The sequence below is a fragment of the Ctenocephalides felis genome, unplaced genomic scaffold (genome assembly GCF_003426905.1).
Source record: "Ctenocephalides felis isolate EL2017-DRISC unplaced genomic scaffold, ASM342690v1 CF-g0.4_SCAFFOLD_01886, whole genome shotgun sequence".
Taxonomy (NCBI): domain Eukaryota; kingdom Metazoa; phylum Arthropoda; class Insecta; order Siphonaptera; family Pulicidae; genus Ctenocephalides; species Ctenocephalides felis.
This window is the reverse complement of record NW_020538040.1, coordinates 28125647-28150205: the sequence shown is the minus strand read 5'-3', so window position 1 is coordinate 28150205 and position 24559 is coordinate 28125647. Positions and strand designations below refer to the sequence as shown.

The 24559-nt window shown below is 29.7% G+C and overlaps 1 protein-coding gene across 2 annotated transcripts in view; it reads left to right on the top strand.

The window, feature by feature from the left end:
- Positions 1 to 23389, top strand: part of LOC113377118 (speckle-type POZ protein) — a 56199-nt gene extending 32810 nt beyond the window's left edge. Inside the window, exons 2-9 of one of the 2 annotated variants that reach the window (XM_026617324.1) lie at positions 14935 to 15106; positions 19976 to 20097; positions 20335 to 20614; positions 20976 to 21153; positions 21287 to 21465; positions 21787 to 21929; positions 22035 to 22147; positions 22498 to 23389. In XM_026617324.1, coding sequence (XP_026473109.1) covers positions 14935 to 15106; positions 19976 to 20097; positions 20335 to 20614; positions 20976 to 21153; positions 21287 to 21465; positions 21787 to 21929; positions 22035 to 22147; positions 22498 to 22535 — 1225 coding nt within the window. In that variant the 3' untranslated portion in view covers positions 22536 to 23389. Of the gene's footprint in view, positions 1 to 14934; positions 15107 to 19975; positions 20098 to 20334; positions 20615 to 20975; positions 21154 to 21286; positions 21466 to 21786; positions 21930 to 22031; positions 22148 to 22497 lie in introns of both variants that reach the window. The other variant, XM_026617323.1, reaches the window with a different exon arrangement.
- The last annotated feature ends 1170 nt before the right edge of the window (positions 23390 to 24559 follow it).

The following is a 24559-nucleotide window of genomic DNA, read 5'->3' as shown; positions in this document are numbered from 1 at the left end:
ATTAATAATATTTTTGAGAGTTCCAGATGTCCAATTACCCATTGCCAACTTGAATTATTTGCATATTTGGCATAACATGCATGGCGAACATATAACATATCGTTTGTCTTTATCAAAACGACCAAGCAACTCGGTTAGTAGAGCGTTTGTGCAATGATCTAAAAACGATGCATTAGAGAAATTATAAGAACGAATTATAATAGACTGTGATTAGTATTTGATATAAAAATAAAACTATTTGATAACTGAATGTTAATTGAACTGGATGTGAGTAACCGATTTCATTTACCCCTTTTCCTCTATTATTGACTGATAATTGTTTTGTATGTTGGGGACTATCCTATCAAATCACCGTTGTGGAACTTTTAGTATCGAATGTTTAGGCATTTTTGGAAAAATCTCACGGTTTTATTTTGAAGTAAATATACTCACTAAAAACCGTAAGTTGTAACAATTTCGTGCATCGGTGTATGTCAAATTTCTATATATTGCAAACCATTTAAATTATTTATGAATTGATTAGTAATAGTAATATATTTCTAACTTCGGAAAACTATAAGTAAATTGACTCTATATTTTAGAGTTCTTACGTTTATTAAATTTTTGGTAAAAATTTTATGAAGTATGATTATGAAACATATTGGTAATAGAATGAAGTAAAAATGATAACATGAGCTTTGTTATGTTTTCAGATGTTAAATTAAATAGAGATGTTCATTTATGAGAATGGTCAGTATATAAAAGTAACCTACAGTATTTTTCCAAGCATTCTGCTAATCACATTTTCTTTAAATAGGCATCGTTATCTCGCTCAATATCTTTTCCTCGCACATTGTTCCGAACTCTCACATCACGTGCAACAGATTTTTTTCTGAAAACTTTCTAGGAACGTTATAGAACAATTACTCAGCACATTTGCTCTTGCCGGTTTTGTTGGAGATTTTGATCTCCGAAATGTTTCGATGCAGTGTTGTACTTTTGTTAAATATTTCGGTTTCAAAAAAAGTGATTGGGTCCCCCAAGCCTATGCTTCTGCGCCGAGCGTCTGTTGGTTTATCGAGTGTTGGCACTGACCCCAATATAATGGCCCGCTACTCGCGATTGTCCTCTTCACAATTGAATGAAATTCACGTTCACACAAATTTCTGTATCATTATGAATATTTAATCTCAGCAGGGTGAAATAGTTGACTTTGTGTTAATTATTGATGAGATCTGAAATCATAGGGCGAAGTGGTAGAATTAAATTAGTTTTATCCTTCAATATTGTGTGTCGATGGTACTCATCTATCGACTCAAATGTATATATTTAATTAGCGCTTGATTTTTGCAGCTTCTTGCGAGTGTGTTTCTTAGGCACACTTTCATTACTTCCATTCTTTGACTGTTGACTCTGATTGAAATATGTTTTTATAGTATAGATTTTTTCCAAGATTTCTTAGTAATTTACTGTAGAATGTGAACTGAACTCTTAATGTTCTGCCATTGGACATTTTTTTAAATTTTAATATATTTTTTTATTTATTTTGAATATTTTTATCGTCTAATTTAAAAGTATGTCTACTTCGATCATGACAGATTTTTTTGTCCGACTACGATTTTTTTTCCATTCTATATAATGGCAATCTGCATAGTAAGGCATTCAGTAATTTTGGTGACAAATGTGTAGATATAAGATTTTAAAATGCTACCAAGGGGTAGTCATTTTAAGTTTGAAAATAGATTAGATAAAGATACTGATAAGCAATAATTAGTTTACATTACATGTTAATTTGCTACATCTGAACGGTTTGTTCTTTCGAGCCTTCTGGGGATGTTTGAGGAAAGCAAGTCTTTTGCAAGTTGGAAAAAATCTAAACTATAAAATCATATTTCAATCAAAGTCAACAGTCGAAGAATAGAAGTAATAAAAATGTGCATAGAAACACACTTGCAAGAAGCTGCAAAAATCAAGCGCTAATTAATTATATACATTTGAGTCGATGGATGATATTCAAGTCTAGTTTTGTACATAGATGAATGTTTTCTGATTTCTTATGTTACCGTGAACATATTGGAGTCCTGAGGGATCAGCCAATTTTGACATACTTGGGCGCTTCTAGTATTTTTTTTAAGAATTATATTTTGTGTCCTTTGAAAAATGTTTATGTTGATGTAGGGCTACGATAAGGTTATTTTTTCGTAATTATGTATATTTATAATAAGCCATGTTGGAAAACAGAATTTAAAACAACAATTTTGTCACCTTTCAGAAAACATGTACTTCTTCACCTGTTTGTTATTTACAAGTAGTTGATCATAGTGATCATATTAAAGCTCTTACAATAATTTTTTCTTGGTACTTAGAGAAAATCTTTGAATACAAACTTTTATATTATATATTATAAATGTTATGTAGAATTTCGTAAAGTGAACTAATTTATTTTGTCGCTCTCTGTGCATACGAATTATTTAAACCGCAAACATTATCGTGTATATTCCCAGTATGAAATAAAAGCAAATAATCAAAGAAAGTTCAACTTCCGGACACTTTTGAAATTTCGAATGCTTTTAGAAAGTCGTCCATTTGTTCGCATAGATTGTTTTTACTGATCCATTGTCTTCTCGTTTAACATTTCTTTTTGGTATACCGTTTAAGTAGTATGATTAAATTAGTTGTATTTTATTTTTTCTGTAAAATGACTGTGACATCGTTGTTCGATTAAATTGAAAAGATATGTGATGATATATTTAATGTTTACAGACTTAAATTGTATGTAGTTATTGTATTCCATGAACTTCTTTATAATGTAACTGTCTAAACTTTTGATGTAATATATACTTCTTATTCATAATTGCAATACCATTTAAATATTATTAACAAATTATTGTAACATGATATTTAGCGCAAATACAAAAAAACATTGTTCTTGAAATATTGAAATCTTACATAATTTCAAATATTCCTTTATCAGCAAACATTCAAAAAACAGTCATTTTCAATTCACATAAATTTTAAAAATGGGTTTTATCCTTAATCAACTTAAGTTTTTATATGTGACAAAGATATTTCAGAATTAACTGTAAAGACAAGTTACAGATTTCAGCACTTTCCATTTGTACGCTGTGTACCTTGTTACATCAACAGCAGTGTGTATTCTCAATTCCAAATACATTTCAACTTTCTACGTCTTATTGTTAATAACAAACGAGCATAGTTTCGAAATAGGCTTTCAATTTAAAAACTCACAAAAAAAATCTAGAAAGTGAAATCTAAACTTTTACGAAATTTTCACGACATATATAGCTAACACTACTCTGGAGCAATGTGATCAGAAGTACCTAGTAGTAATGCATCGATTCTATTTTTCCAAGCGGTGAATTTTTGGTTCTGTGTCATCAAATATAGGATAATACTGGTGCTATTTAGTAAACAAATATCTCTTATTACGTTTTAATAAATTTGGATTTTTATCAGAAAACACATTCTTATTCGTTTTTGGCGCAATTTTGAACTTTCCAATGGCCAAGTTTGTTTTTATCTGAAAATATGATTTGTGAATTTTTCATTTCCTCGATTTTGCAAGTCATTTTGAATGAATCAAGAAACTGAAATGTCTTGGGCGCTTTGATTAATTTCGTGAGATGAATGGTAGATCCGTTTTTTATAATTTGCTTATAGTTTAATCGCTAGTTGAATTGTATCTGAAATGGTTTGTTGCCTAATTCTTTGCTTTGTTTTAATAGAAATATGCGATTGTAACTCCTACGTTTGTGGTTATTACTTCTGCCTTTGAATCGTGAAAAGGTGAAAACCGTGCCCTGTCGCTTTCAAAATAATCCAATGTAGACATAAGGTATCTGTGGCCTTTTCCGAAGTATCAAACTTTGCAATATGACCCTGTGGTAATAATATATACTGCTGGTGAAGATGTTATTTGTTACATTACATTATATGTATATCAAATCCGATCATTGTTTTTTTTTTTATTTTTATGCCCATTAGATAACTAACTAACAATAATAACTAATAATAAGTGAGTAACTAATAATGAGAAATCTTTAAATTTCATCTTACCTTTAAGATAATTGAACTTCAACCATAATTATATTACTTTTGTAGTTTTTCGTAGTTCAACATGTTTTATTGAAAAAGAATACTCTAAAGATATTTTGTAGTATACAATATTTGGCAATTCCTCGACTTGATATCTTTATCAAGTCTCAAACTATACTATAATACTAAGTTTCGAATAATAGATGGATCTGGTTTTAATTTAAAAAAAGTTATCTTAATGTTCGTCGACTTCAGTAATAGATTTTCTGTTAAATGAAAATTTGACTCTGTCAAATAAAGATCGAATGACTTACAGCGTGCACGTGCTGGCATTTAATGCACGTGGCTTGGTGACGTCTTGGTTTATTCCAAGCTTTGTCGATCTAGTTTTATTCCTGGTCGTTCGTTCATTGGGCTGTTCCTGATATTAAAGCAGTTCCTTCTTACTAACAATAAATCTTAAATTGGAGGAGCTAATGACCTTATAGCACTCATGGATCACTTGAATCTAACTAAGTGCCACATTTAGAGTTGACGAAAATCTTGAATAGATCATTATATATTCGAAGTTTTGTAGTTATTTACCAGCAATCGCTAAATAAAACTACTGCATAAAATATGTAACAATTTGGGCATGAGGTTTGTGCTAACTTTGCTTCCCAATCAAACATATCTCTACATGAAGAAATAAATATTAATGAATATCATGCACGACCAGCCTAAGTACCGATAGCTCTATACGCTTTCTAAACTTCTTACACTTATGTAATATTTCATTATTCTGAACGAAGTAGTAAATTGTATTGACCTTTTTTGCAAATTGTTCATATTTTGATTGGAAGTTGAATGATTAGATTTTTTAGTTGTATACGTTACGCTTTTCTCATACAAATTGAAAAATTGGTTGGAAAATGCAAATGACTTTTAAGGATTGTTCAATAATAATGAATGAATCATAACTTGGTAGAACTATTTTTGGATAAGCTACACCGTTATTATATTGCCTCTTTACAGAAATATAAGAAATCGAAAGCAAAGAAATTGTCTTTTTGTTATATAATTTTTGCCTTAAATCAAAGTAAATTATTCCATTGCTATAAGCCAAGTGGCAATATGTATAAAGTAAATTTGTTTTCCAAGAATAGGCTTATAAATTAGTACTTAATGGTTTACAATAATGATATATGAAACTATATTAAATAATAGTTAATGTGATCTACATCAGGTTACTGTTGTGATCTATAAACATGTGAAATTATTAGAGCGTGATTCGATTAGCTCGTGTTCATGCCATTACATAACCAATATTGGTCTTTCCAAAAACTATTTTAAACTGTTTTAGTGTTAATAAAAGAAAACATACTATTATATTTCATTTAAAACATGCTGTATATACTCGTATGATGTGTAGTTTCTCTGTGAAATTTTACATGGAGCAACACAATTGAGAAATGAGAAACGAATTCGTGAAATAAATAGCACGGCTCCGTTTGTTTTGTAATCCGCGTTGTGCTGCCTGTATGGCGTTACTTTCAAATTTCTGTACATCTGAATAAAAGCAGACGTTTAATTTTCCCCGACTTTCACTGCAGAACCTTTCCGCATGGGGACTTTCACTAACAATAAGACATCATGTAACAATCGCCTGTAAAACCGGGAACACATTCTAACGATCGAATTTCGATATTTTATCGTGACTCCCATGCCATGGGTAAATTAATTATGCATATCTATATAACAAATATAATATACACACAGATACACACACACATATCTATACACACTTTATGAGTGAAGAAACTAATAACTATTTTTTAGAAGTAACAATATTTTTCTTTTTGGAATTATTTTTACTATGTAAAATGTTCTGCGCATGCAACATGATAATAGCAAAGAATTGTACTTATTTAAGTATGCGATTATGTATTCATTACCTTTATATAATTTTATTCTAAACATTTGTAATGACATGCCGAAGTTAGGTAAAAGCGTAAATAGGATTCAAAAACAGTGTAATTTTGTTTTTATTCATTTTTTGTCATACTTCATCATCTAGAAGCAAAATTATTAATTTAAAAATATAAAAAAGTTATACGGTAAACATCGCAATCTGAGGGGGATTTGTAACTTCAAAAATAAATTAAATGATTTTTTTGACCTGGGTACATGCGTGCAAAACGAGTGACAGAGCAGGCGAGTATCATGCCGTTTGCCTTGATAATTTAAAATATAGATTTTTGTTGGGAAAACAAGATGTTGTGATTGGTAATTTTGATCAGTTACTGAATGCTGGCAATTACTATACATATGTATACTAAAAACACATTCATACTGCGAAGGTCAGACGAGAGCCAGATATTTTCTTTGTACAGTTTGGAAACTTATTTTTATGAAATCAAGTTAAATACAATGTATATTAAAGACGTTCTTCTAACAAAACAACATTTTAATGTAAATTTTATTTCAATTAACTTGTTTTACTGCTTTCCAAAATAATAGTAAATATTATAACCCAACTTACATATGATTTACTTATCAATAAATATGTCCTTGCAGACTTCATTCTGATTTTCAAAATAAAATTGTCTACGTTAAGCTTATATTTCTCAACATTTCTCCTTGAGACTTACGATTTATAGCAAGCTAATAAATAAGGAATCATCAATTTTATTTGTTAGTGTGCATAGCAACTCCACAACTTGAAAAAATCGACTATTATACATGAGTCGAACTCCGCCAGTAGGCCAGACAGAATCATATGATTCTTTAGTTTGTAAACACACGCATAGTATGGTAGAGGGCGACTGGGAGGTTTATATCCATTGCGGTCGTCTGAAGGACTAACTTAAATGCCTTCGTATATGCTGATGTCTCACATCAATAATACCTTTTCAGAGATAATGCGCATTCTTATGGGTATAAATCCATGTGCACGAGTACACAATATATATTTAGAAATAGTCTACGTGCATCAGTGTAAGTAAATTAATTTGTTTTTATTGGATTGCATAGTTAAAGATCATTAGAGAAGATAGATTGGATAATCGTTTCAACAAATGTTCAAGTTGTTACGTAGTGTTCAACAAATGTTCAAGGCTATGTTACGTAGTGTTTTTCATATAAAGTGATACTAAAAACTGTCTATATGCACAGCAACCGCATAACATTTCGATAGTTCTTAGTAAAACTTTTTATGCAAAACGCTGCATAACATAGCCTTGCGATAACATTGGTCTATCTTAAGGCAGAATCGGCCCATAAATTCGTATTGATAATAAGTACAAGTTCATCGTTTTTTGTGGAGGATGGAGGTTCAGCCATTTTGAAAATAGTCTAAAGAGATATAGAAAGGGCCAATTGGTGATCAAAAATGAGTATTTTATATATGTACATCAAATTAAATATAGATTTGTTTTGATAAATTTTGGAGACCATATCAATAAATGTAAATTTTCTATGCACTTAAAAATTTACGTGGAAGACTTCACTCTGCGTAAGCATTTTAATTATCAGAAACTTTAGAATTATTAGTTATTGAATTTAAAAAATGATTTTGCCTTTCTACTTAATTTAGTTAATTTACTTTTTACTTGTAGTTCTATGTAGAATATATCCAACTCATTATTTATTTCTATGCAGCTAACAAGCCTTTCTTAGTTTTTGGGTTTCGTACTAATTATATATACAAAATGTTCATGATTTCACTATTATAACTATTGTTCTGTATTGATAATTTGCAATTTTCATATGTGTTTTAAAATTAAAAGAAAATAAAACAAATAATTCAAAATCAACAAATTCTAATTCAAATTCCATATGAAACAGGCAGTTACAGCAATTTGCTGCTAGACAACATCGAGAACATTATATTGCAATATATCCTATTTCAAAAATCATTGCATACTATTAGTATGAATTATCATCGTACCAAATTCAAATCCAGCACTATTTTTAAAATATTTAAACAGTCACGTGTAAAACTTGAGCAAAATATGAGTAAGACCCTAAGAAGTTCTACAAGAGCCCATGTCAGACGTATGTTTGACAAACGCGATTTAGTATGATGCTACGTTTTACATTAAAGAAATGTTTATAGGGCCACGTCAATCATATATGCGTGACATAAAAAATTGTGTTCTTCCAGGATATTTGACAAATTTTTTATACATTAAGGGGCATGAATTATCAAGAAAATGCAAACAATTTTTTTAACTGAATTTGCATAACTTATTCATCAACTTCACAAGAGTATAGAAAAAAATATGAAAAAAATTAATAATTTAAAAAATTAGCAGTTTTTCAAGTAGGGGGTTTCAAAAAATTTACATCTGACTATGCCCACGATTGCAACCCTCTTAGTAATTCGAAATGAAAAAAGATTGTTCATCTAGAATGATGTCGCAATGGCATATACTAGTTAGTATACAGTTAAAAAATAAATTTTTGAAAAATGACGACTGTTTCAAAAAAATGATCATCTTTTTTACCACTTTTTGAGATTCTTGAATTTAAAAAAAGTAATAGTAAAAATTGAAATTTCGAGATGCCCGAGAGAAATCTATAAAGATTTTCTGAAAATTTCAAGTATGTCGGTCTAGTAGAACTCGAGAAATCACTCGAGGCATTGTATTGAAAAAGACAGTTTTGAGAAAAAGTTAAAGTTTCGCGAAGGGAAGAAAACAGAAGAGGATTATCACTGTCATTATTATTAGCTTTATCTCCGAAATTAAATGAACTCGTACATATATTATTATATAGTTAAACTTTGAAAATATGATAAAAAAACGTTTTATTTTAATTTCTACACTAGAATACCCTCTTAAGTTTTCTTGATATATTTTCAAGTAAATTATCTAATAAATTTACATTGCTCATGTAAAAAAATTGCTCATATTATCATGGCGATTAACGTGTTAAGATCTTTTCGAAGAAAACAGAAAGATAAAAGCACTGGGCCAAATCACCACCTGTCCTTAATCAAAACAGGTGAAACCGATAGCGAAACAGACTAACAATAAGCCCAACTCAACTTGTTGCTTCTATGCGCTGATAACAAGGAAACGGCGACGGTGCACGAGTGCGTTTTTACGATCGCTAAAACGTTATTCTAGCAATAAAAATGATTCATTATCCGGCGTTACTGGCAAAACAGCATACATGCATAACACAGCAATATAGTACGTATAGACTGACATTGCACCGGGCTCTGCTTTTGTCAAGGCCGTCCGACGCGTTCGGAGACTCGCATACATCGCGTATGAATTATAACATGGACATGGACGGGCAACTGAGGGCCTATTTAGAGATAGAACAACAATTGAACTTGACAAAAAAAAATTTAGAAAAAAACTAGATAAATCGAGCAAAATGTTTAAATTTTTTTATAGCATCTTCGATTTTGAAAATAATTATATATTTACTTGAAACAAATAATAATATTGTATATTATCCAAAATAACAAAAAGCAAATTGCTGGAACTTCACGTGAAACGTAGTTCAAAGTTTTTAAAAGCTTTAATTTTTTCTAAAAATTTCAAAGTTATTTTTTTTTAGAATTTTGAAACCCATTCAAGTTGGTTGATCAATACTCTCGTAGGTGAACGTTAAACATTTTAATAAATCTTGGTACGAACCGAAGGAATTGCAAAAAAATTGTACTTATTAATTTCTATAAAATATCTGATAATTATTTGTGCATATGCCTGATGATCATTTTTGTCCGCCAAATGCAATTTTTTATATTTTTTTCTCTAAAGCTTCTGGCTTCACAAAATTTTAGTATATTCCTCATTTTTTATAAACAAGTGAAATGTATTTTGAATCATTCAAATATGACGCTCCGTTCTCTCAAAATCTTAATTGACATTTTTTCCACTTTTTGCCCTATATCCCTGAAACAGCTGGAAATGCCTTTGCTAAAAACTAATCGGCACGCCTCCCTGTTCATGTTATCTGAATCATTCAAATCGGTTGATCCGTGTTCCTGAAATCGTGGACTAAAAATTATATCAGAATATACATACGCACACACACATCAGTTTTGCTGTGGTATGCCAAAATCTTCTAAACGTAAAGATATGCAAAATTTTAGATTTTTAATTTTTTTGTGGCTACTATAATTTATCCTATCAGAGGATAACCCTTTCCACTCGCGAATTGCAAAATAAATGTATTTTGCCGCCGGAGCAAAATTAAAATGAAAATACAAAATTAAATAATGATTTTTGAGATACATTTATAATACTATGTGGAGATTAAATTTACTCTTGAGAGTGAAGAGAAAAGTAAGAAACAATAGTAGAATTTTATTGGTACTTTGTTTCTATTACATCATTTAAATATACATACTTTAATATTTTGAAGTTATTTTCAGGGTCGAAAATATATTTTTCTTTTCAGAAAAACTGCATAAATTTATTAGTTCCCAAAAATTAAATAATTTTTCTTTAATCTTTATAGTTTTAATAATTTAATTATGATAGTTAGATTTTTAATCAGATAGTTTATGATAGATAATAGTTAGTTTATATATATATATATATATATATATATATATATATATTCATTATATTTCCACATATATTTTCAAAATTGTAATATACAAATTTCTAATTTGATACATAATGCACAAATTATATTTCTTGAAATGAAAATTGTTATTGAGAAGAATTAGTTAATTAAATTGTATAGAAATTCTTTCTCTTTTTCTCTTCACTTTCCAAATTTTGCCGCCCTGGGCACTAGCCCCAACTGCCTCTGCTGGTGATTTCCACTCCATTGTTTAATATATTTTGCTTTAATTTTGTTTTTGGCATAACCATTAAACTTTTTTATTTAATTTTATCATATCTTTAATTCACAATGTTGGATTTTAATTAATTATACTTACCTTGCTGCTACAAAATTTGAAAATAATAGATATTCTTGTGATGATTCCAAACGTCTGCTACCGCTGGCTTATCCATGCGTTGGGCAAGTTCATCTAGCCGCTGCTTTGCTAATGTGTATTCTGGCATTATTTGCATACCGTGCATTTTATGATGTAATATAAAAAGCAAGCCTATTATGATCACGTTACATCATTTAATACTTATTCCATCGCTTGAACGTTTTGTATTGAGAAACAATAAAGAGTAATTGACGTAAATAATATTGAATTTTAACGTTTTTCAAATGTAATATTCATGAAATAGAATTTTTTCGTACTTTGTTCGTATCTACTTGATGTTTAATAAACGGCTTATTACAAAATATATGTAAACATCCATTTTTTAGAAAATATATCTCTGACTTCAATTCATTTTACTTACACTTGATTACGAATGAGTAGCTTACCATAGATAGACATGTTTTATTATATCGAGTGATTGAGCAAAACGAAGTATAATTAAATCAGCAATTACGAATTTTTGTTTATTTAGTTTTATGTAGATACTAACATGTAATTTTATAATTATTGCAAGTATTTTGTATCTTGATAGATACCAAATTTTTATATCATTCGATAACTCTATCTTATGCCCATATATATAAACTGCTCCATGAGTAACTTTCAAATTATGAATACTTGTGATTTCAAATCTTTTAAATAAGGATCTTTCAAGGGCGATTATGTTTAAAATATTCAAAATATCAAATATTATTTATATTTTTTAAAATGATTACGTGATAGAAGCATAATAGAATCTTATACTTTCGATTTAACATGACACTTTGTTTCTGTTTTATGTGTGTATTTGAACCATGTTTGTAATTGGTAGCATGTTTGACCTAGTTTTTAGTTATTATGTCAGAGAAGAACAGCCTCATTACCTTATTTTGCACACTTTACGTTTTAATGTCGAAATACTTTGTAATATCTTTTCAGTCTTTTTAATGAGCGTTCCGAATTTTGTATGTACAGATGTGTTATATACAGCCGGTGTTGCATTTCACAACAGAAAGCAAGACTAATGTTGTCAGTATTTGTACATTCGACTTCAATTAATATCTATTAAAGTCTAACTTCAAATCTGTTTGAATGTTTTATCATGATAGTTTTACAAGTTTTACCTTAGTTTTTTGTCTAATTAAAATAAATGCATATCTATTCTGTTGTGAGTTCTATTCTGTATCTTTCTTATTATCCCTGGTGATAAACCTGGTATGAAACGTCGACTTTTTACTCGTCGAGAGCAGTCTTATTTGCTAAGGATAGGAAACAAGAGCTTTGACAATGTTTTGCAAATAAAAAATCTTTTTTAATAATTGAGTTCATGAACTACTAAACGATATAGAATAAAACTAAAAACATTAAATCGAAGTTATGTGGGCAAAATTATTAAGCAGTCCTCGCGCATTTCATACAACTTTTATTTGCTCCTTATAAAATATTTTTTATAAAATTTACCATTAAAAGTAATAAATTATTCTTTGTAATATTGAACTACTTCAGGATATTCTTAGAACAATGTCTAATATTACGTCTTTTTCTTTATAAATTTAAATTGTATTTCAATAAATTTGATCTAAATTTTAAGTATTTTATAATTTTGATTATAATGTTGATATTTCATGTTTATGAAATATATAAAATAGTTTTAACCCTTCTCGTACACACCTTAGCCCAGTACCAAATAGAGGCCAGTACATTTTTAATGTAAAAAATTTAAAGACTTTAAAAATGCTCGGAAACCAGCGATCATGTGGAAAATGGTATTTTTAAAAAAAATCGTAACCCGGTAAATTTTAACTATAACTAAATTTTTCTTCCGCGAAAATAACAAAAATAGGACAATATTGAGTGCTTCAAAAAAATATTTATTTCTAAAGGTGGCGTTGGGGTCCAGTAGACCCAATAGACTCAGAAGAGTTAGTATAAGAATAGTTAACATTTGTATTCCTAGCTGAGTGCTTTTCTTGTATCAACTTTAGAATTTAAGACATAATGAAAACATCATGGACATAATTTTCAAAATATTTTTGTAATCGGGAATGAACGTTATTATAAATCAATCAATAACTTTAATAATAAATTTTATTGAAATATGATCGGAATTTTAATCAGTGATTCACTTCGAAACCATGCGCTGGTTTTGTGGAATCCATGATTTTAAACATTAAATCGTCGTTATCGTTAAAGTTATCACATTATTCAGATAAAAATTATTTATTAATGTAGATGAACATATTATCACTATGCAAATCCGTGGTTGTTATATTATACTATGGTCGGCGCACACTTCTATTAGTGAAGTTACAGCACGCTGCTCTACACTCTAGCCTTGAACTTACAAGGCCAATGCGCTTTGCCCGTGGACACTTTCTTAACTTGATAATACTGCGTCGATAATGCATTCTAGTTAATTTTATCTATTTGTGCAGTTTTCTTTTATAATTTTGTCTCGATTGCTACTGCTTGTTGCATTTCATGGCTAATTACAAGTAGCCATCGAGGGTAGGAAAATTTAATTTAGAAATATTTAATAGCTAAATCATACTTATGTATGAAAATTGATTAAAAATAGTTCATGTAAACAATTTGCATGGTACAAATGACACATAAAGTTAAAGCGACAGTAATATGTAATACATATTATTATATCTTTATCATTAATCTTTATATATTCGTATATGGTAGCAAAGACTTGTGGTTTTTGTTTATTAACTTCCCGTAGGGTAAGCTATTGTAATGGGCCGAAAATCGGAATTGAAAATGTTTACATTTCTCGACGTTTTGAAGGTTTCTGAACATTTTGGCATACCTCAGAAAAAATGGATGTGTGTGTGTATGTGTGTATGTATGTATGGATACAAATTTCCAGTCACGTTTTCGGGCGCACGGATCAACCGATTTGAATGGTTCAAAAAACATTCGATTCCTATTGATAGGGAAAAGAGCTGATTAGTTTTTGGCAAAGGCAGATCCAGCCGTTTCGGAGATACGAAGCAAAGAGTGCAGAAAATAGAAATCGACTTTTTGAGAGAACGAAGTATCCAATTTGAATGATCTAAAAAACATTCAATTAGTAATGATTGGGAGAAGTGTTTAATAGTTTATGGCAAAGGCAGGCCCAGTCATTTCGAAGATACGGAGCTAAATATGTAAAAAATTGCAGTTTTTGAGAGAGCTAAGCGTCCGATTTAAATGATTCAAAGAACTTTCTGCTTGACTTAACAAAATAATTGATTTTGGAAAAAAAAATTTGTTTAAACTTTTTCTTTTTTTTTTTTTAATTTTTTGTATATCGAAAATAATTCAGATTTTATTTTTAAATCTGACTAAAGTTTTAATATACTTTAAACAAATAATTTTAACTTTTCAATTCAGTTTATATAATTCTTATAAATATTAGACAATGTTACAAGATTTATAATAATCTATTTGAGAACATTCAGTATTCCTCGAACATTTCGTTACGGTACGGGAAGTTCCAGCAATTTGCCTTAAGGCACGATGCCATAATTGCCTCAAGACAGAATTCCATTTACAGCTAGTTAATTTATTAGTTTGTTGATTTTGTTGTCAAGATGTTGCCAAGGTACAATTTTCGTACTAAAATCAAACTAGCGTGGAACGTCTAGTTTCTTTTGTTTAGTTAAGTTGATCACTTTCGTGATCATCAATTAGGTTAGAGGATTTTTCTTTCTATAAAATTTAAATTCGTTGTTATTGAATGAAAGCAATGGAACAAATTGTCATCAAAATATACATGTAAGTTGTTCACACAATTAAATTTATTATTCTTTGCTGCATTCTTATTTTATAAGAAAAAATATTCTCAGTTGTCAATTTTGATTTTTTTGTTTTCTACGGCTGCCGATACTTGCTAGATTAGATTTAAGGTTTATTTTCATCATTTATACATGTATATGTAGAAAGTCATGGTAGTTTTAAATATTTTTTCTATTTGTTCTCAGGTTGCCGGTGGCGAGCGACTGCAGCACAGGCCCTAGCGTGCGTTCGTCCAGCTCGAACCCGTTGCAAGCCAGCGCGAGCACTAGTGCTACTATGATGGCTTCCAGCCGAGTGCCCAGTCCGCCTCTGCAGGAGGTCAACACACCCGTAGCTGAGAACTGGTGTTACACACAGGTGAGCTTCATGACGATTGGCGGGTGGAACCATCGACTGGGACAAAATAGGGATCAAGCATGAAATTAATGAAAATATGTATTTGATAAATTGGCTAGACGGAAATGGATGGTATATTGAGGGAACATTTTGTTGTTGTGAATGGTTTATCGAACTGATTTGGTCAATGAATTTGCAAACGAAATTCGTAGCATTTAGTATTTTTTTTTTTTTTTGAACAGCAATCAGAACTAATGGGTTCTATGAGCTGTTGTGAGTAAGATCTTACAAACTACGTTTGTTTTATTATAGATGGCAACCCAAACAGTTGTCACATCTCTGTATGATAAATTTTTATTACAATCTCTGTAATAGGGCAAGTATGGTGCAACAATGCCGGTGAGAACTCTTTTCACTTGGAAACATATTGCTATCTATATTTCCAAGTGAAAATCGTTGTCAATGTTGCCTGACAACAGGCTGCTCGAAGTGGGAATCAAACCCGGGACCTCTGAAACAAGTCCCGTCGCTCTTAACCGCTTACCTACGGGCGAGCCCAGCATTTAGTAATAATTTGAATATCTTGCTTTTTTCTGGTCTCAAATTCAAAGCCTTTTTATCTCTATACTTTTTTAATTTCTGCTGATTGTTTCGCTATATATCATGATGCTATAATGGTTTTCAATAATGCAATGCTGCGACTTGCAACCTTACTCTGGTTTTCAAGATTTCTAAAACAATACTTAGTGTTCTAGATTCAAAACCCAATGTTAGAAACCCAGTCAATATCGAAATTGCTAGCTAAATTTACTAACAATAAGTATCAGTTAATATGTAGTTTGTAAACAACTTCATGCTTTATAACTAACGTATCAGTATTTTAGGATCCAAAGCTAAGTTTTAGAATATGATTTTTTTCCAAATTATAGTTAAAGGGGGTTGTTCTTTTTTTATTTTTCTTTGTTTCGGTTTTGAGATTTTTTGATATTATGAAAGCTAAAAACCTTAGAATTATTTAAAAAAAAATCATCTCAATATCTATTTTTTGACGAAGTTATAGATATATTTATCTCTATATGCATGATCCTCTGAAAGCGTTTTTTTATCGCTCCGCGAGCTATTGTATGCCAGCTGCCTCTTTTTCATTATAATACCTCATGCACATGACCTTTTTAATGTGTCAGCATCTTTGAAAACCATGGTGTATTTAGTATATTAAATTAAATGGTGTATTTAGTACATTATATTAAAAACTTTAAATACGTTTTTCTCAAATTGACTTTTTTCAATGCGGTGCCACAAATTAAAAAAAAAAACTACAAGTCGGATCGACTTGCATTTTTTTTAATTTGTTCACCACTGCAATATCTAGTCTCCCTACCTTAAACAACTTGATAACATTACGCAAAAAATTTTTGCGAAGCTTCTCGCCCCAAAAAAGGCCTTCTTTGACACTTTTTTTTAAATAGCTGCCATTTTTTTCCTTCTTGCTTTTTTTCTTTCATTTTGGTAGGGTGACTGGATTCAAACTTCTTCTTCAACGTAGTTTCTTTTTTTTTGTTTCGGGCGATGCACAACAGATTTATCTGTGGCATCGCAAAAGAGATCGATTTTGCAAGACCGAATTTGGCGCCCCCTGGTTAAAAAATGACGGCGCAAAAAAAAGAAGAAAATCACGTAATGTTCTATGACTTTGTAATTTTTGTTTAAAAAAAACCGCATGTCTCTATGATAAACACATTTCGAGAAAAACAAAAACAAATATTTTGCATTTTTTGTAACAAAAAAAGAACAATCCCCTTAATAAACTGAAATAATAAATCAACCCCATTTCTGAAATCATATAGAGTGCAAAAATTGATATTTATCATTTGTTCCAAGTTTGACCAAGTAATTTTAATTTCTGTCCTTGAACAAGAGTTTCGAGATGCGAGTAAACTAGAGCTGTACTTGAGTTCCAACCCAATAATAGATCTGATTACCGAATCTTGTACGAATCTGATACATACTGGTTGATCCAAATATTTTGTATCACCTATAACTATTTAATTAGGAGAATAATTAATAGTTTTCCATTTCTGACAAAATTCGATCGTTATCATCTTCAAGTTAAAGCACATCTATTATTTGAAAGTTTAGGACTTAACAGTTCTTAGCCCTCGTTTTGGCTTTACATAATTTGGTTATTACGTTTAACTTAACCAAGCTCTCAATATTTTTCTTGCATTTGCTACACTGTTTGGGATATCATCGAATGTTTTATATATTGCCATTGTACGTTTTAGTGTAGTGTTTGAGGATCTCGTCGAGTGCGATGATTTTGCCCGTAATCAAAGCAATATCTGCATTTGCTTGTGTGTGTTTTAATATGTGGATGAATCAGTAACGGCTCGTCGCTTATTGGACGTTGACCCTACTATATACTACGGACGGGTTGAGTTACATGGAGCAATGATCTGTTTGCTGCTCACAACATAGAACTTACCAGATTTAAGTCACTTATTTGTAATCAGCAATAAAATATACATAAACCTAAATTACTTATTAACAAACTATGACTAAAGGGCTCGTCCCTTAGAGTAGTAATCTAGTAAAGTTTGTGGATAGCAGATTTTTAACTAGTTGGTTAGGACGATTTTGTCAGCCTAGTCTTGTACTTAGATGCAAATCTTCTGATTTTCTCTGTCACCTTATATATTGGTGTCTTGGTGGATAAGCCAATTTGAAACAAAACAAAATGATCGACTATACAGTGTTAAATTCCTGTAATTTTTTATTTTTATTGAATATCAGACTTATAAGTAACTAGATGACCCGACAGACGTTGTTCTGTACTCATGTCTACAATTTTTTAATATAATATACTAATATTCACCTTTTTCTTAAAAATAATAATTATTGTTTTTTTAAATTACTCTTCGCGGCAAAATGCATACATATTTATAATATGAGCGATGTTAAATGTAGAACTGCAAAGAAGAAATTATATATTGACAAAAAAAACTATACTGAAAATGTAATATCCGAATCGTGTGTTGGCACCCCCATATTTTAAGTGAATTAATTTGTCATATTTGTTTATATGTGTATCATTCAATCTGCCATACATATACTGTATTTTATATTATGTTAATTTCTGGCACATCTCAGTTGCTTTTCGGCAATAATAGTGTAAATAATCATAAAATCATTATACATATTCTAATATTGTGTGGGTTCATAAGTAAATTGAAATTTTTGGCAGATGATAGTTTTCATTTATTTTCAATGCAAATAATGGCATGTCGTTTTTTCCAATTTTTTTCATTTATTTCTACAATATTGCACTTGCACATACATCCCAGTACTTTATAATCACATACATCCTAGAAAATTTCCTTAACAAACTTCAGAAAGTTTTATCAAAGTCCAAATAATAGTTTAGGAGGAGTATACAGTGAGTGCTTGTAATTTAATATGAACTTTATATAATAGCAATAAAGCTCAAATTGATTCTACGTTTTAGTTAGAAAATGTAGAGAAAATGCTTGTATGTTTGTATGAGAAAAAGAAAAGGGCTGTTTTTGGGGTTTTCCGGCAATTATTTGATTTTTTCTCGTCGTAAGAACCATCCTTGGACTTCAACGAACATTTTAAAAAAGAATTGGCCAAATTGGTCCAGGCGTTGTTGAGTTAGGCGCTTACCAACACATTTTGCGATTTATTTTTATATATAACTAAGTAATAAGAAAGAAAATGATATTCAACAATTCTATTCTTTTTGAAGAATTTCTATTAATTCCATATATATTCCTTGGAACATGGTTGGCATGTACTATTTTGATCAACACCTTTCAATTTATTTCAATCGTTTTCTACGCCAGACATGCGTGTTTGATACTACATGATTTGATACGTTATAAAAACTAAAATAAAAAATTATTCTGTATTATTAAACATTATTTTAATATCTTTATTTATTAGAACATCATTTTTTTTAAATGATGTCTTATTATTTTTCATTGATCATTCTTATTATTTATGGACTACTTAACTTTATTGATTCTCTTTTTAATCCAAATCAGTTTGTTTTTTAAACATTATCTATTCTCAGCAATAGAAATATGAATTTAGTTCAAGCGTATACATAAGCGGCCAGCTAATATCAGTGCTATACGTTCCGCGTTTTGCGAAAGTGTTCGATTTCACCTTTGCGTTCCTTCCGAGCGAAAGTCATCGCATCGCTTGAGACTTTCTTGTGTAGGCTAATAAAAATTGTATTCGAACAACGAATTATCTAAATTAATGAAACGTTCACATTTATTCCTTTAACGGAATAAAAGGTTACAGTTTGATTAGATAACTCTACATGTTTAGTTGTTTTCGAAATTTTTCGTTTTGACCTAGCTTATATAATACTTTCCTCGATACAGCCAGAAAATTTAGATGTATTTTTTTTAATTATATATATAGAAACGTTGTCATAAATGACCACTATTTTTTTTAACAAACTTCTTAATTTATTTTATTATTTTTGACGGTTTGCACATCATTTCAAATCGATGTAATTTATTTCATTTTCTATAATGTAAAAATAACAATAAAATCCTATAGTTGCCAGTTTTAATTATTTATTATGTAATTTCTTCTTTTTTTAAATCCATATAAATTGAGTAGGGAATAAAATTTATATAGAATTTAATATAACATTATTATTATATTTTAATATATTCTGTCGACAATATGAACAATAGAGAATTATCGATGCTTCTTAGCATAAACAGTTATAAAATAAACCCAAATTAAAAGCTTACGAATATTCAATATTTTGATCAATGAATACTAATATTAATTTCTGAAATCAAAATAATGTTGTCTTACGTTACTTAACTATTTTCAATTTGTTTGCAGGTTAAGGTAGTTAAATTCAGTTATATGTGGACCATTAATAACTTTAGTTTTTGCCGGGAAGAAATGGGCGAAGTGTTAAAGTCTTCAACATTCTCAGCGGGCGCGAACGACAAATTAAAGTGGTAAGGAAAATCAGATTTGAATTGATTTAAAACAAAAACACAACATTGTCCAAAACTAATTTTTTTGCTCACATATTTATTTTTATCAATTTAACGTATATTGACAACTTGAATCATTTTTGAAAAACATCAATTAATGATACTTCTCTATCTCAAAGCAAAATTTTATGCAGCGTTTTTAAATATTTAATCATGAGAAAAATCAAATTAAGAAAATCACTATAAATTTTACTTCAGGTGTCTACGTGTAAATCCAAAAGGGCTAGATGAAGAAAGTAAAGACTACCTCTCACTGTATTTACTACTTGTATCCTGTAACAAATCTGAAGTTCGGGCCAAATTTAAATTCTCGATTTTAAATGCAAAACGCGAAGAGACCAAAGCAATGGAATCACAGCGGGCTTACAGATTTGTCCAGGGTAAAGATTGGGGATTTAAGAAATTCATCAGGCGAGATTTTTTACTCGATGAAGCAAATGGTCTGCTGCCCGAGGACAAATTGACCATATTTTGTGAAGTAAGTAACTAATAGAAATTTATTTGATAAGAAAAATATATTTTTCATGTTATTAATTATGTTATTTCTTTGATCTATGTGATCTTAAGATCATAAAGTCTTGGTTTAAATAATATAAGCATTTCGAAGGCATCAAAGTTCAGAAGTTCTTTTTTGCGAACTGTTTTGTCTTTGTGATATAAACTTTATTAATTACTCCATATTTTGTGTTTTATTGTGGATCGTAACATTTTAATATAGAAAATGATAAATTTTAGTTTGACATTTATTTATAAGTGAATTTAGGAAGTAAAAGATTTTAGTAAAATAGCATTTGCATTTTATTAAAAATTCTGTTTCAGTCAGTTACAATATTTTTTAGGTATCCGTTGTCGCAGATAGTGTTAATATATCAGGGCAAAGTAATATAATACAGTTCAAAGTACCAGAATGCAGATTATCTGAAGACCTGGGCCAACTATTTGATAATGAGAAGTTTAGTGATGTTACGCTTTCTGTTTCTGGCCGGGAATTCCAAGCACATAAAGCGATACTTGCAGGTAAAAATGGTTTTGGAATCGAATCTTAAGTTGAAACAGACACTTCACTCTTCATTGAAATTTTGATGAACATAGTTTTAGCTAATATGTTTAAGAGATGTATGCCATTTCAATGATTTTTTTTTATTTCCAGCACGGAGTCCTGTTTTTGCTGCAATGTTTGAACATGAAATGGAAGAACGTAAACATAATCGTGTGGACATAACTGATGTTGATCATGAAGTTCTGAAGGAAATGCTTAGGTTTATATATACAGGGAAAGCTCCAAATTTAGATAAAATGGCAGACGATTTACTTGCCGCTGCTGATAAGGTAACTTTTATAAAGTAACTATATATTTCACTACATTCATTTTAGGAGTTTTGAGAAATGATCATATTTTACGTAATACCTTAAATTACAAGTAATCAAGTGACATAAAGAAACATTCTCATTCATAATGCAATTTTCAAAATTTTCAATCCCGAAAATTGGCATTAGCACTGTAACACATTAATTAATTTTACAATATGTTATTTGATATGTGTACTCATATTTGTTGTTATTTATCTTACAATTTTTAATTAACATTGCTTCTAATGAATCAATTTTATAATACCACTCTTTTATGCCATTTGTTTGTTTATTATTTAGTATGCATTGGAAAAGCTGAAAGTCATGTGCGAGGAAGCATTATGCATGAACTTGTCTGTGGATACTGCAGCAGAAACCTTAATTTTAGCTGATCTTCACAGTGCAGACCAACTTAAAGCACAAACAATTGATTTTATCAACACGTAAGTATTTTCTTCTTGTTCAATAATAACTATTTTGCCATCACTTGGTTTGAAATGAGTATTTTCTTTAACCTTTGTAATCATTTTGTTTGTGTTTTTCAGCAGTCATGCCACGGATGTCATGGACACTCCTGGATGGAAAAGTATGATCGGGACTCATCCTCATTTAATTGCTGAGGCTTTTAGAGCCCTTGCTACGCAACAGATTCCTCCTATAGGTACGGTACAGGCACAGGCACAGGAACAAAAACCAATTTCTTGGCCTGGATTCTTGTTATAGACTTTTGTTAATTGTAAACATTTTTTGCAGTTTTTTTTTTGTTCTTTTCATAGTCTTTATAATAATTTTGTACTGTTACGGCATTTTGTGATAAATAAAAAATATGATTGTAAAATATAATAGAAAATTCATATTTACTTTTTTGTTTTAATCCTTAATTGAAAGTACTTTATTTCTCGACATGAAATGCCAGACATTGCCAACTTGCCACTTTTAGACTAGCCTTTAGTTTGTTTTAATGAAAATGTGATAGGCAAAGAATTGATATAATGCAAATTTTATGATTAGGTCCTCCAAGGAAACGTGTGAAACAAAGTATAAGCTGAAACAACAGATTGGTTTCGTCCCAGCATATGCCATCTTCTGCTCCATGCTCTCCGAGTCGACCAAATATATCAGGGCTATGATAAGTATCTTGTAGCAGACGATGGCTAAGGCATAGTCCCTTGTGGACGAACAGACTGTTGTGTAACAAATCGTGATTTCCCATGTTGTAACTTATAATTTTGAACTCATTTTTGCTGAATAGCAGTGTTAAGTGTTTAATCTCAAAATGTTGAAGTGCACATTTCTATTGTTGATAAATATATAAAAATATTTCATAAATTTATGATTAAAAAATGTGATGTTTAAATAATGTGTGAATTTATATCATAACTCATTATGGTTAGTCACATGATAAGTGAGTCACACCTCATTGAATTGAAAAAGATAGGACTATTTAAAAAACAGCTTGGCAAAGCCGAAGCATCTAATGTTTTAAGATTTATCATAATGTCTATGTTGTAGAATAATTATTCTAGATTTAAAAATTTGGAATATTATATACTCTTAATAAACTGTGCTTAGTTGAAATAAATCCAATTTTAGCACAGGTGTGTCCTAAAAAGCATTGAGTGATCCTGTCTGTGTTAGTCGCAGAAATCATGCCCACCACAATCATCTTAGTTTTTACTATTATTTTCGTTTCATGTTTAAAAAAGTATTATCAATAATTTAACAAGGAATCATACTATATATCAAAGAAAATTTATTGTATTGATCTCTGTTATTCTCAGCACACGGTGGAATAGATTCATCAAATTTGTCATGTCTAACAAAATTGTTTTTACTGTTAAGTATATTATTTGGAAAATAACTGGAATAAAATATCATTCAGATAATTGTTTCTCGCAAATAAAACCCCATTGTCATTTTATGTATACTGTGTCTTAGGAAAATATTTAATTAGTATAAATTCTTTTGAAATGTTAGACAATGTGGTCAATTAAAATATTGAATTATCATAATTACTACATATTATTCAAGTATTAGATTTGAAACTTTTGCTGAAATTAAGGTTTTATAAAAAATTTGGTTCAGTTAAAGGCAAAATATGTAAAATGACTTAAAATTTGATTGATGTATCGTAGTCTGGAACTACGCTCCTTGTATTAGCGAGAATTAATTGAAATTGAGTGTGCAGGGCACACTGTATAAGTCTGCTGCTATACATATGAACGTTGTAGTTTCAGTACCAAAATTATTTTAAATTGTATGTAAAAACTCCTATTAATATTTATTATAAAAAATTGTGTATAATGCTTTTTGTTTGATATTTTTGCTTAGATATCTTGTTAATTTTGTATCAAATACATATATATATATATATATATATATATATATATATATATATATATATATATTTATATACATACACATATAAATTGTAAATATCAGAAAACCTTTGTTAAATAAATATATTTCATTTGTATGCGATTTGCAAATTTCACACATTTTATGTATAAAGCATATGTGCTCTGGCCTAATATGTTTATTTATTGTTGGCAAAAATTTAGTTCTATTATTTGATAAAATAAATTTGTGATGATGATGATGGTCATCACCAATGAAGGAAACCTATGATCCAGCATGAAATATGCTAAATGTACTATAATATGTAAATATCAACAAGACTTTGATTATGTAGATTCAGTTTTACTACAAGTATAGTACAATGCAAATTTCATGACAGTTATTTCAATGTAATATAAATATTGCCATACATTTTACTGTGATACCTCATTTAATTTTATCTGCTTCATTAATATTTTTATGAGCTCACATTTTAGAAGTTACATTACACTCATACACATCTCAGCATAGTAAATAGGTAATAAAAGTCTTGTTAATTATAATCCTGTCAGTGCTTAAATTTAATGTTAAATTGGTTTTTATTCAATATCTTAAATTTCGCCATGTATTTGTAATATATTTGTTTACTACATGTAACTACATTTCATCTAATATAAATTGAATATGATTATAGTGTATTTTATTATGCTACTGTATATGTTTATTTCAATTTTGA